At 37.5% G+C, this 13,443-nt stretch overlaps 1 protein-coding gene across 2 annotated transcripts in view; it reads left to right on the top strand.

Moving 5' to 3' along the window:
* The first annotated feature begins 1,100 nt into the window (after positions 1-1,100).
* LOC107801477 (protein TIC236, chloroplastic) overlaps positions 1,101-13,443 on the top strand; it is a 44,304-nt gene continuing 31,961 nt past the window's right edge. The window contains exons 1-9 of one of the 2 annotated variants that reach the window (XM_075246017.1): positions 1,101-1,399; positions 2,318-4,523; positions 4,975-5,173; positions 5,303-5,362; positions 6,048-6,152; positions 6,486-6,626; positions 7,183-7,245; positions 8,554-8,784; positions 8,923-8,945. In XM_075246017.1, coding sequence (XP_075102118.1) covers positions 2,425-4,523; positions 4,975-5,173; positions 5,303-5,362; positions 6,048-6,152; positions 6,486-6,626; positions 7,183-7,245; positions 8,554-8,784; positions 8,923-8,945 — 2,921 coding nt within the window. In that variant the 5' untranslated portion in view covers positions 1,101-1,399; positions 2,318-2,424. Of the gene's footprint in view, positions 1,400-2,317; positions 4,524-4,974; positions 5,174-5,302; positions 5,363-6,047; positions 6,153-6,485; positions 6,627-7,182; positions 7,246-8,553; positions 8,785-8,861; positions 8,946-13,443 lie in introns of both variants that reach the window. The other variant, XM_075246016.1, reaches the window with a different exon arrangement.

The following is a 13,443-nucleotide window of genomic DNA, read 5'->3' as shown; positions in this document are numbered from 1 at the left end:
TTGACTGTCCCTCGTCACTACTCCACCGAGGTTAGTCTTGATATTTACTGGATACCACTGTGGTGTACTCATGCTACGCTTTCTACACATTTTTGTGCAGATCTAGGTATTTCAGAGTTGGTTGATTAATAGCTAGCTGTTCGGGTTTTGTTGTGGAGACTCAAGGTAAACCTGCCTTCGCGTTCGTGCCTCGAAGTCACCTTCTGATATTGTATCTGTACTGTTTATTTCGGTTTCGAAATACTTGTATTTAGGGATTTTCTAGCAAACTCAGTAGAGCTTATGACTTGTACTACCGATTTTGAGATTGAAAGTTTTGAGTAGAGATTTCTATTTCATATTTAACAGTTGTTGGTTGAATTTTGCTATTAATTCAGTAAGTATTAGGCTTACCTAGTCTTAGAGACTAGGTGCCGTGAGGACATCCTAAGCAGAAAAATTGAGGTAGTGACAATTTTGGACCAAAATAAAAAGGCCAAAAAGTCACTTATGGTGGACAAGATTGAGTAATAAAGAAAAGCCAGCATAAAAAAAAAAGAAATTACTTAGCAAAATGTGATTGGTATGTGTTGTACACTAATTATTTTTAAAACTAGTACTAGTAACCGGGAGGGGGAGGAGACTTATTTCACTTCGAGCAATGATAGGGGTCCCCACAAAGTTTGAGAATGCATTGGTAAAGTGATACAATCCAAATGTGGTAATTATGTATTTTGCCTTATTATGATCAATGTTAACATTAATTTTATAATACTTATAGTACAATCCTATTTTTATTTTATTTAATTGGATATAAAATTTAAGATGTAATTTATGTACTATACCAATGATAATCGAAGAAAATCGTAAATTAGCGATTGAAAGTAAGCTTGATAGAAATAACACCATATCAAAATTTAATATTTAAATAATTAAATAAATTTGAACTCTTTAAAATCATGATAGTACTATGAAAATTGCTGAAGAACTAAAGTTAACTACTTGGGAATCTTAAAATAGAGAAGAACGTCACATAAACTGGAAAGAGACAGTAATATTTTCCAACGTACGGGGTACGTCGAGGAGGAACAAAATATTGTGAAGTAAATTGATTTGTTATTGGACTAGATTGCACATTTCGAAGTAGTTCAGAGGACTTGCAGGGTAATCTGCAATATCATTCCATTCAGAACTGAGAGCGAGCCAATGCAATCAAGCAAATCCCCGCCCCACGCTTTCCTCGAAAACTCTATTTTTTCCCTTCTGCGCACTGGAAAAAACGATAGCCACACGCAATCTCAGGATTCATCAAAATAATTTGAAAAATAGCAAACAAAGAGTTTCCTGTTTTGGATTCTGCCCTCCTTTAATTTGCCTCAGTAAAGTTCTTACTACTCCATATTTTATGTGCTTATACACAGTAAGACTCAACTCCTTGAACTCATGTTAATTTTGTATACACTGTTTCATTTTCAGTTTTCTGAATTGTGAAACTCTTAATATTGATAATTGCCTTTTCTTCTATTAAGAAAGTTCATAGTTTGAAACATGGTTGTTCAGTAAATAGGCTGTGAGAATAAAATTTGTATTCTATCTCTCTCCGATTTTAATTGACCTAATTTTGATTTTATCTGCTCCAAGTTTATGAACTATTCTAAAGTGGCAAGTTTTTTCCCCTTAAAACAAGTTGAAGTAAATAGGAGTACTAAACTGTGTCATTTTAAAAATTTGATATGACCACTTTTCAATCAACTTTCTATTTTTCACATTTTAAACAATTTCATAATTCATGCGAAATTCAATAAATACATAACTACAACGCTTATGTGTAGATATAAGAATATAAACAATAAAAATATCAGCGCAAACATCTTAGTTATAAATTATGATAAGAAATGGACCTTGAGCCGGACTCAACCCCGAAACTAGCTTTTGGGGTTGAGTTAGCCCAAGGTCCATTTCTTCACATGGTATTAGAGCCAGACCTACCCCCAATTCCTGGTTTACCTGATGTTGGGCCGTCATGTTATATTGTCCATGCTCCAGATGTCCAATCATGGGTGGGATGGATTATCTGCCTCCTTATATAGTCTTGAACTGTTGAATAGAGTTAGCCTTTGAGGTTGAGTTTGGCCGAAGCTCCATTTCTTCATAAATTCCTTGGAAATCAACTCAGGTCAATTAGTGGGATGGGATGCAGACTCTTTTTTAAAATCTTTTTGTAATTCGTTACCATGTTTTTTAGCTAGTGAAGTTGGTCTCCTCATGAATTATTAAATATTGATACTTACGCATTTAGTGATGAAAAGAGTGTTAATCTTCTTTTATGCTTAACCAGGCTTTGAATGTTTGGGAACTGGTTTGTAGCTTGAAGCTTTTAGGGGGACTAAGAGTAGGCTCTTGGTCCCCTGCAATTATGTTGAATATCAAGTGAAGACTCATAATATGGAGATAATGCGTGCTAAGCTTCATAGCCCCTTTCTTGGGCTTCCACTTCAATGCAACTTTAACAGAAGGAAAAGTGGAAATTATATTAGTGGAGTAAGATCATCAAGAAGAGGTGTTTACAACTGTAGATGTTCAAAGAAAGGAGACTGGATAACTCAAGGGGTCAAATTTACACATTCTTGTGGCAGAAACGTGGAGCTATTATGGAAGAGTTTTGCACTGAGAAGTGGCACATTAGTGTGCTCCGTGAGAGAGCCATTAGTTCGAAGTAAAGGCTTGGTGAAGTCACTAGTTCCAGTTTGGGAAGAAGGGTTATTCTTTGTCCGGTGTTCAATCTTTGGTGCTGTAATATCTGGGGTGTGTTTACTTCTATGGTATGGCCAGTTGAAAGCAAAGAGTTACATTGAAGCAAAGCTTTTGCCTTCTGTTTGTGCATTATTGAGTGAATATGTTCAGCGCGAACTTGATTTTGGTAGGGTTCGAAGAATATCACCTTTAAGTATTACATTAGAGTCATGCTCTTTTGGTCCTCATAGTGAAGAGTTCTCCTGTGGTGAATTACCAACTGTTAAGCTGCGAATTCGTCCTTTTTCGAGTCTGAGTAGGGGAAAGATTGTGGTTGATGCGGTCTTGTCAAATCCAAGTATTCTGGTAGTGCAAAAGCAAAACTATACATGGCTTGGACTGCCCTTTTCTGAAGGCAGTCCGCTAAGCCGTTTGTCAGATGAGGAAGGTATTGATTTGCGGACAAAAATTAGGAGGATTGCCAGAGAGGAAGCAGCTACTCGCTGGGCCAGGGAGAGAGATGTTGCAGCAAGGGAAGCAGCTGAGAAGGGTTATCTTCTTCCTGAAGGAAATTCTTTTCTATTAGATGATGACTTCTCAAAGAACGCTGCAACTACTCTTGCGAGGATAGTAACTTCAGAGTCCTTCTTTTGTATGGATGAGAAACTGCACTGGAGAGATCAGCATCACATGGATGCTGGAGGGGAGTATGATTTGAAGCACGCAGATTTAGAGAAAACATTTGGTGCAAAAGTTCCACCTTCTGGGACTAGGTTTTGGTCTAAAATCATACCAGACGCGCTAAGACAACGATTCAAGAAGGCTAATGGGAGAGATTTATCTGCAGCTGGTATTGCCGCTAGAAGAAGAATTCTTGAGCGTAGTGCATCAGCAGCCTGTTTGTATTTCAAGGGTCCATCAAATGCAAATCTTGGTGTCTGTTGTCCGCCATCTGAGGCTTATGATGTTGCAAATCCTGCAATTTTTCCTGTCAAAAGCGAGGGTGATACCTCACCCTCTGTTTCTTCACCAACAATATCTGAAGAAGTTGTAAACCTTGTAGATAATTCTGAGGGGAACTTATTTACCAGCAATGCCAAACGTAACGTGTTCGATTGTGGTTCTTCAAGTGAAGGAATTTCTGACAAAGTAGAAACATGCCAGCTTGATCTTATGTGTCAGAAAATGTTGGGAACATATCCTTTGCCTGTAGAGAAATGCGGTAGTGATTGCATTGATGGTTTAGCTGTTCTACGTGATCCATTTCTTTTTACTCTGGTTAGACTTTGTAAAGCTTTAAGTCTCAGTGAAAAATTATCCTGCACCAACATGGGGGATAAAACAGCTGATGGGCCTGGAGAAAGTAGTGAAGAAATTGCAGCTGATATCATGAATAGGGGTGCCAATAGCAGAGATGATTCACATCGATTTGAGGAGCAGGTACAACAATCTCATTGGGGGGCTCTAGATATTCGACAAGGCAATGCATCTAGTGGTTCTGGATTTACTGTGCTTGAGCCATTACCTCTGCAGCATCCATCAAAAACTCTACAGTCCTGGAGCCCAAAGTCAGCTTTGTATTCTTTTGTGAAGAGTCTAGGTCAGCTCGGGGCTAATTCAATTGTAAAGCCTATGGAAAGGCTGAAGTTTGAGATGAGTCCAAGAGTGGAGGATATTGTTGCTGAACTTGTTGATGGTGATTACGGAAAACATATCTCTAGTGTTGAAAAGATGGTTCCAGTAATTCTGGATTCTGTACATTTCAGTGGGGGCTCATTGATGCTGCTTGCCTATGGTGATACAGAGCCAAGGTAAGCTTCAAAACAGCTAAAACTCCTGGTTAAAGGTTTTGAATCCTGCCCAAAACAATAATTCTTGTGAACACTCCTTTTAATTTTGAAATTCTTCCTTTTAATATTTTCCAGTCCTACTCTTACCAATCAAAAAAAATATTTTCTGTCCTACTCTCTCTCTTTCTCTCTCTCGTGCTCCACCCAGTATAGTTGGTTGATAGGGATTTTAACATCCTCATCTGTTTTGTTTTGTCTTGGACAGCGTTTCTTTTGTTGTTAATGGGAATATTAAATATCTTTTGGTAGATACATTCTTGATGTGTGCATGCTCTGCTACTGGAGTTATTATTTTTTGTTTGTTGAGAATGATCTGCTACTGAAGTTATCTTAATGGCAATCTTTTTTCTCGTTCTTAGGTTTATTTCATGCTGGTCTATGCATTCAGTATTATCTTTGTCTGTGTTTATAGAGAGATGGAAAATGTCACGGGGCATATCAAGTTTCAAAACCACTATGGACGGGTGCACGTACAACTAAATGGTAATTGTAAGATGTGGCGTTCGGACATCAGATCTGACAATGGTGGCTGGTTATCAACAGATGTTTATGTTGATATGACTGAGCAGATATGGCATGCGAATTTGAAGATTGTGAACCTCTTTGTTCCGGTAAGGTGCACTGCCATGTTACTTGATTTGTAAAATTTGAAAGATTCCTAGTCCACAGGAAGCTGCTGCAATAATGCTTGTTTTCTTACTGTTTTATGTGTCATGTATTGTTCTTTATCTCGGATGCAGCTTTTTGAGAGAATTTTGGAAATTCCAATCACATGGTCCAAAGGGAGAGCTAGTGGCGAGGTATTTCCTAACTCTGAATGTGTCCTGTAAACCTTTTTCAGTTCGTTAACACATTATGTCAGCTCAATTGCAAGATGAGTTGATTATGTTAGTTTAGTTGGTTAGATTAGAATTAATCACATCAATGACATGTTTAAATATGTATCGCTGTACCATTGGAAGAATGAATTGTGTATACTGTTTAAAGTATCTATAAAAGAACATAGATGTAAGACATTTGTTTTGATTCTCTTCCAACCTCTTCTCTCATATCACACAATAAATGTAGTAAAAAGGGTCCAGTAATGAACGTCGGAGATTAGTTAACACTTAACACTATCCTAATGCACAATCCTTTTACCCTTGACCATTGTGATAGGAGTGAAACTTTTTTTTGCTTAACTAAAGCTGGATCCATAGTTCACGTATCCCATAAAACTAAAGCTGGACGCATACTGTTGTCGTGAATTCCTCGTGTTATCATTCATAAAGCTAAATTCTGACTGTGTGTATCAGGGTTGCTTTTGGTGATTTCTTTTATCAGATCCAAATATTTGCATGTGCGCTTATTTGTAATATGTATATTTCCTTTTGTATGTTATCCTTGGATATGGTTGACATTATCCTTTGTGGAAGATCGTATACGTTGACTAATTTTATGTCTGATCAATTACTTTGATTTTGAGTTTGCTATCATTTGTTGTAGGTGCACATGTGCATGGATAAGGGGGAAAGTTTTCCAAATCTTCATGGGCAGCTTGATGTCACAGGGTTGGCATTTCAAATATATGATGCTCCTTCTGGGTTTTGGGTAAGCTATCTTTCGGCATTGGAGTCGGGAAACCAAACAGTTTTTTATGATCTCTTCAACAGTTTATATATTTATTTGTCTATTATTTGTATTGAGTTGTCTGCTATTAAACTTACAAGTAGTGGAAGTACTTTTAGTTATTTGCTTCTCTTAACTTGTGAACTGTGTAGACATTTTTATTCTTGAGTAGCTTTATAGAAATGGCGACTTTTTCATAGTCCTACATGCTCTAATACAAAGACATAAGCGTGGTGAAGTGTGTTGATGGCCCATCTGAAATGTATGATGGTTGATGCCCTTATGCATTTTCATCTCTTTCCTTCTCTTATGTAGGATATGTCTGCCAGTTTATGTTTTCGCGCTCAACGTATATTCTTGCATAATACTAGTGGTTGGTTTGGTGATGTTCCTTTAGAAGCTTCTGGAGATTTTGGCATCAATCCAGAGGAAGGAGAATTCCATCTCATGTGTCAGGTATACTCTATGAAGTAAATAGCTACTAGTTATACAACATTCTCGGGCTGCACTCTGCTGCTATCCACATTGGGTTATGTATTCATAGTAACTTGAACGGTTGCATCCTATTTGCGTTAGTGGTAGCAGAAACGAATTTGAACTCAAATCAAGATGTAGAAATCATTTAATTAGAATTAGTTTGATCTTTGTCAACATTGCTTAACAGAATTTAAGTTGCCATATGAAATTTAAAGTAGATTTATTAATTTCTACTAGAAATCATTTGATCTTTGATCACCATTGCTTAACATATTTATATTTGCCTCATGAAATCTTCGAAGTAGCTTATGTAATGTATCAATACATTACAGCAGAAGATATTCTTTCCTAGCAGTCATGTGACGCTCTTAAATGTTGTTTGTCTTAGTTTTAGAAGCACTACCAATAAGTGTTTGAAACAGATGTGATGGGAATGTGGAAGGTGGTATTGCCTGTCTGGTGGTCTTTCTCTTCTCTTCCGCCAAATAAATTTCTCATTCATATAATTCTGATTTGGTATGGACACTTTTTTCAGGTTCCATCTGTTGAAGTGAATGCCTTAATGAAAACATTCAAGATGAAGCCCCTATTGTTTCCGGTTTGTTTCTATTCACCTTCCCTTGGCTACATATTTTCATCTATCTTGAGCCCTGCAACTCTAGGTTTATTTTTGCCTCCAATTATTCCCATAAATTTACATTTTATATCATTGGGCTAGTAACCCTCGTATTTTGGGATGCATAGGTATTAATTATGAGCCCCTTCTTGTTCCAAACTTCATTATCTGAACTAGAGATTGATCTTCTTTTGCCTCTCATCCAAATAATATCTACTCTGGTAACTAGCAGCAAATAAAGTAAATTTCACAGCTTTTCCCTAAGTTATGAATACTCAAATAAATAAATAAAATGAATGCTTACTCTTTATTCTTTGCAAACAAAGAGTAACATGTAGCTCCACATTTATATTTTTGTTTTAAATAAACTGCCGTTTTAGCCATTTCTGAGTGCTATATTTATCAAAGTTATTGCCTTAAAAAGAACCAAATATATCCCCTCTATATAAGTATCTCAAGTGTTTTGAATAAGGTAGTAAGTCATCTTGGGGCTCGGGTGTTATAAAGATGCAAAGTGCTTTGACAAAGATGTTCTGTGTTTGTTGATACTTGATAGTATATTTGGTTGTAATCTAAAAAACTATCATCTATCAGGGATGTGCTTTTAGTGTTGCAGACTTAACTGAAAAATGTGCTATAGAATAGCTTAATGCTTAATGTGCTATGGCAGCATGAATCTAATAATAGACCTTTCTATATCAGAATGTTTCTCCTATTCCAAGGAATTTTAACAGGGTATGAAATTGTATTGAGGGAAAGAATCATTTTCAGTTACTGGTTGGATTTCATAGTATGCACTTCTTTAGACAGGTGCAACACTTCGTCGTGTTTTATTTAATGAAATGTTACTTTTTTATCAAAAGACAATTTTGACTGAAGCTCTGCTCTACTCTGATGAAGAGCAAGAGTAAGTGGTGCTTCAAAGGATAAACAATAACTAGTCCCCTGCCCTCTTGCTGAAACACACTAACTCTTTTGCATCCCAAGTCGGTGAAAACTGAGAATTAATGGGAAAATGTCCTTCAGGCTTCAGCTTCATTATTTATGACTTGATTCCTGGTTTCTGTTGCCAAATAATGTGCTTCATTATTCTGTTAAGAGGACTGTAAACATTCTTACAGGTCCTTTCCTATTTTAATGAGAGGCGTTGCACAACCATTTGTGATCAAATTTTGAACTGTGTTCTAGATCTCTGTGATTTCTTGTATCTTTTAAGAGGGCACTGTGATCGGGCTGCTCTTTGACCTCTTTCTCCTTATTGATCTCAAAATCCTTTGATGATTTACTCAGTTGGCTGGTTCAGTTACAGCTGTATTCAACTGTCAAGGCCCCTTGGACATTCCCATATTCGTGGGGAGTGCATTGGTGTCAAGGAAGATAGCCAATTTGGCCAATGAATTTCCTAAATCTGCCGCATATGAAGCTGTGATCAGTAATAAGGAGGCTGGTGCAGTGGCAGCAATTGATCGTGTTCCATTCTCCTACATTTCAGCCAACTTTACTTTCAACACGGACAACTGTGTAAGCAAAATCAGCTATAAATATTTCAATTTTTTCGTAAGGCTTCTGTACTATAGAATTCATCATGTCTGGGACAGGTGGCTGACTTGTACGGCATTAGAGCTAGCCTTACTGATGGCGGTGAAATTCGTGGTGCAGGAAATGCGTGGATATGCCCTGAGGTACTTGTTTATATCTGAGACAATTCACTTTGGCTTGAAGATCAAGTAAATATGGTTATGTTCTGTAACCAAAAGTTCAATAATATTCTCAAGTCACTATATAAGATATACACGATAATGTGTGTCTAAAAGGAGAGAATTATTTGTCTCCAGAATATTTCAATTTTTGAGGGTGCAAATATTAAACCAGAAAAATTAGCCTGAACTTGCTACACGTAACTTTGGCCAGCTGCAGATGAATATCTAAGGGATGTCCGCATTTATCAGTTCTACAATTTTTGATCCTATAAGTACCTGGTTATGCAGGTTTTGGTGTTGATAGAATTGTGCGATAGCTTTATGGTCAAGGAGGTGCTACGTGGTTTTTTGATTCTACCCCTTGATAACCAATCCTTGCTCCAAAATAGGTGTATACTTTCCTTAAATTTGTGTTGCTTGGATGTTTATATAGAAAAATCTATTAAGAAAAAAAAAATATATATAGAAAAATCTTGGTTAGGGACATAATTTATGGGACATTTATGTAGGATTGAAGTGTGGATGTAATTGTTAGGAAGATCTCCGTTTGGGTTAAATTGTCCCATATTGATTGAGAGAATGAGTTGTTGTTTTCTTATATAGTCTTGGTGTTCCTCGTTTCATGGGCTAGCCCTTGGGATTGAGTAGGCCTAAGGTCTATTTCTTTTATTATGGTATCAAAGCTAAACCCATCCTTATGCTTGGTTTACCTAATTGCCCCCCCCCGACCCCCACCCCAATGTTATATTGTTTACACTCCAGACATCCAGCCTTGGGCCTATCGGGGATGAGATGTTAGATTGTCCCATATTAGTTGAGGAAGTGGGTTGTTGTCTTCTTATATGGTCTAGGCAATCCTCATCCTCATGAGCTATCAGGGTTGAGTTAAGTCCAAGGTCCATTTTCTTTACAATTTGCTTGTCTGTAATAGGTGCTTCCTTAAAAGTGTAAAGAAAATGATAATACTAGTGGATGCAATCCCAAGGTTTTCAGCCTCTTAACTCTTTGGTTATCGTGTTTTCTCTGCCCCTTCCACTCATCTGATCTCTCTCTCTCTTTACTTTATGATTCTCGTTAGATAGTTATGTGTAAATAGTCCTAGTCCCATATGTAGTAGGAGTAGAATATGTCCTAGTCCCATATGTGTAAATAGTCCTAGTCCCATATGTAGTAGGAATAGAATATGTCCTAGTCCCATATGTAGTAGGAGTAGAATATGTATTATATATAGGGCTCATTGTGTCATTGTTAATAAATAGATTTTTCTCCCGTGCATTCATTCTCACATGGTATCAGAGCTTCAGTGAGAAAATTATCGATGTGCGTCATTCCAGCGACATCCGGGAAGAAAGATCTCATCGCCGTGCAATTTTCCGACAACTTCGTCTTGTTCCCTGGGTTCATCACAGCTACAGTGGTACTGTGCATATACCAGTACCACCATCAGATCTGAAATCCTTGTGCGACCAAACCGCAGAAATCTCAGTCCCATCGGAACAGAAAAGTCAGTCACCGTGCGTCTTTCCGGTTGACGACTCAAGATTGATTTGCATTATCTCTTGATTGGTAAGTGTTGTGCGAAAACCAACACTACCATCTTGTTCGAAAAAGTCAGGAGACAAAACCCTAGTCAATCGCTACGGCAGAAAGGCGCGTGTCAATCGCTACGGCAGAAAGCCCCTCACGCGCCTCCAGAACTAGGGTTTCGGCGAGCTACGGTAATTTCCAGAAAAAGTTTGTGTATACTGGTGGTATTTTAGAACCTATTCTGTAGTGTGGAATTCGGCTTAGTCTCACTGTTTTCAAATTTTTTTGGCGACTTTTCGGCCAACTTCTGTTTATCAGCAATCACTTGGTTTTTTTTGCTCAGGGGGAATCTAGTGGCCTTGTATGTCGAATTATCCGCTTGCAGATATTTTCACCAAGTCCCTCACTGGTCCTCGTATTAATTACATATGTAACAAGCTCGGTACATATGATTTGTATGCACCGGCTTGAGGGAGAGTGTTAGATAGTTATGTGTAAATAGTCCTAGTCCTATATGTAGTAGGAGTAGAATATGTCCTAGTCCTATATGTAGTAGGAGTAGAATATGTCCTAGTCCTATATGTAGTAGGAGTAGAATATGTATTATATATAGGGCTCATTGTGTCATTGTTAATAAATAGATTTTTCTCCAGTGCATTCATTCTCACAATCCTATTTCGTTAAAGTATATGACCTCTTTGAATGGCAGCATCCTCCAACTTCAAACACCGAATTAATGATAAGGACCTACTTTATATTATATTTATATTTGATGTGAAATTTGTACCTGTTCTTTAATCATGATCAGTAGAATTTATATCTTTTATATTTGCTAACCGTTATATTAACATATATCTACCTAGTAACTCATCGAAACCTTTTCCTCTTGAACTCCAGATAGTCAAATTAGGTCACACTTAATGGGATGGATGGAGTATCGCATAATTACCTCTTGTTAGGTCTTACACATTTACCTATCATGTACTGGCAGTTTTGAAGCTCTGCATATTTTCTGATGGCCTGAGATTTACTTGTGGTAGATAGAAGCTTGGTTGGGCATTTGGGTCCCGAACCCTTCTTTATGAAAGATACTTCAGTATCAGGTGGGATGATCAATCCTAGAGGGTTTCAGAAAGGATCCCTTTCTCATGTTATGGTCCGGCTATCCCAGTTCCTTTGCTATTAAAAGACACTGCCGTTTCTACAAAGAGAAGAATGCAATGTAAATAATCAATGTGGTTTTCAGATGACAGAACCTTTTTCCCTCTTGAGGATATGGAAGAGTCACTTAACGTTCTAGATTGAAAGCACATGTCGAGACCTTTAGAGTTAAAACAAGTAACTTGAGATACGTTTCGTGACAAACTATGACCATGCTCATGATAGGTTCAGACCTCCAATGATGAATGAGCTAATCACACTATCCGTAGGTAGTTTGAGTGAGAAGAAAGAACAAGGAAAATGGTAGGATGTTTGGATCAGAAGAATAGAGGGTTGGTTTTCCTAAGGCAACCCTTTTTGATAAAGTAAAAAGTTCTTATTTATTAAGGAGGGAACAACCCTTATGAAAGGTGTAAACAATCATAGAGAATTTTAGAGCAAAATATAAACCAGTCATCTATGCTAAATTACTGATAGGGAGTGCTCCAACAATCTGCAAGACACAACATGGCCCCACCATGACAGCTTTTACTTGAGAGGTAATTTTACATTGCTTTTTTGCTTTGTAATTAGGATAGGAAAGTGCAAAACTGAGTTACTTCCTGTCGACTTGGTCAAGTAGCTAATCTATGAAGGTCTAAGAAGGAGACAGTGTTGGTTTTGTGATAGCATAAAACATTAGTTTTCTGGATAGGACAATAAGAAGAAGTTCCTTCAAAACCCTGTCCAAACTAGAATTTATAGTGGTCTGAAGGGTAACATTAATTAGATCAAGTAAAATTGAGAACTAGTAGCATATGTCTTCTTAAATCTGGATAATCCATGAAAGACAAGAAATCAATCTTCATACATATCTTGTGAGAGACGTAGATATCTGTATGTATGAATCTGTCTTTCTTGGATGATAATTAATTAACCAAGTTATGTTGATAAATAAGAATTATCTAACTTGAGAGGACGCTATTGAGTACAACAACAACAACAACATTCCAGTGTGAACTCACGAGTGGGGTCTTGGAGAGTGGGGTGCACACAGACCTTACCCCCTTTTGTGAGGGTAGAGAAGCTGTTTCCGATAGACACTCGCTCAGTAGTCATAAAATTGAAGAGCAAGATAAATATAGCGTAATAACAATAATACTGGTAAGGTGAAGAGGAGCATCTAACATACTAAGGAGAGGAGTCACTCTAACCTTCTACCCTAAAGGAGAGGAATCGCTCGACTTCCTACTAGGCTTTTACCCTAATTGCTCGACTACTTGCTAACCTTCTACCCTAATCTTCGACCTCAATGCTCTCCTATCTAGGGTCATGTCTTCGGTGAGTCGAAGATGTGCCATGTCCCGTCTAATCACCTCTCCTTAATTCTTCCTCGGTCTACCTCCACCTCTCTTTAGACCTATCACTGCCAACCTCTAGCACCTCCTCACTGGAGCATATGTGCCCCTCTTCACAAAGTGCTATTGAGTATTGAGTAATATGTCTACTACTTCTGAGTCAATGTTTGTTGATCAACTCTTTTCAACATCCTCAATTGAATTGAACAAGTTATCTCATCATGGTTGTATTTGAGAAGTATCTCTTTTTTGCTTTTTGTTCATCTTGCCCAACAAAAAAAAGGATCTCTCGCCTTTTCACCCCATTTTGTGTTTACACAGGCCAAAACTTTTGGTTCTTGGGATTAACTTTTGAAGAATATAAGTTCAACTTTAATATCTGGATAGTAGTTTCCTGATAAATGCACAGGAAGACAAGCTCAAAATAGGGCCTTTTTTCATTCAAATTATACAAC

Source organism: Nicotiana tabacum, chromosome 23 (assembly GCF_000715075.1).
Source record: "Nicotiana tabacum cultivar K326 chromosome 23, ASM71507v2, whole genome shotgun sequence".
NCBI lineage: Eukaryota > Viridiplantae > Streptophyta > Magnoliopsida > Solanales > Solanaceae > Nicotiana > Nicotiana tabacum.
This window is presented reverse-complemented; position numbering and strand designations above follow the sequence as displayed.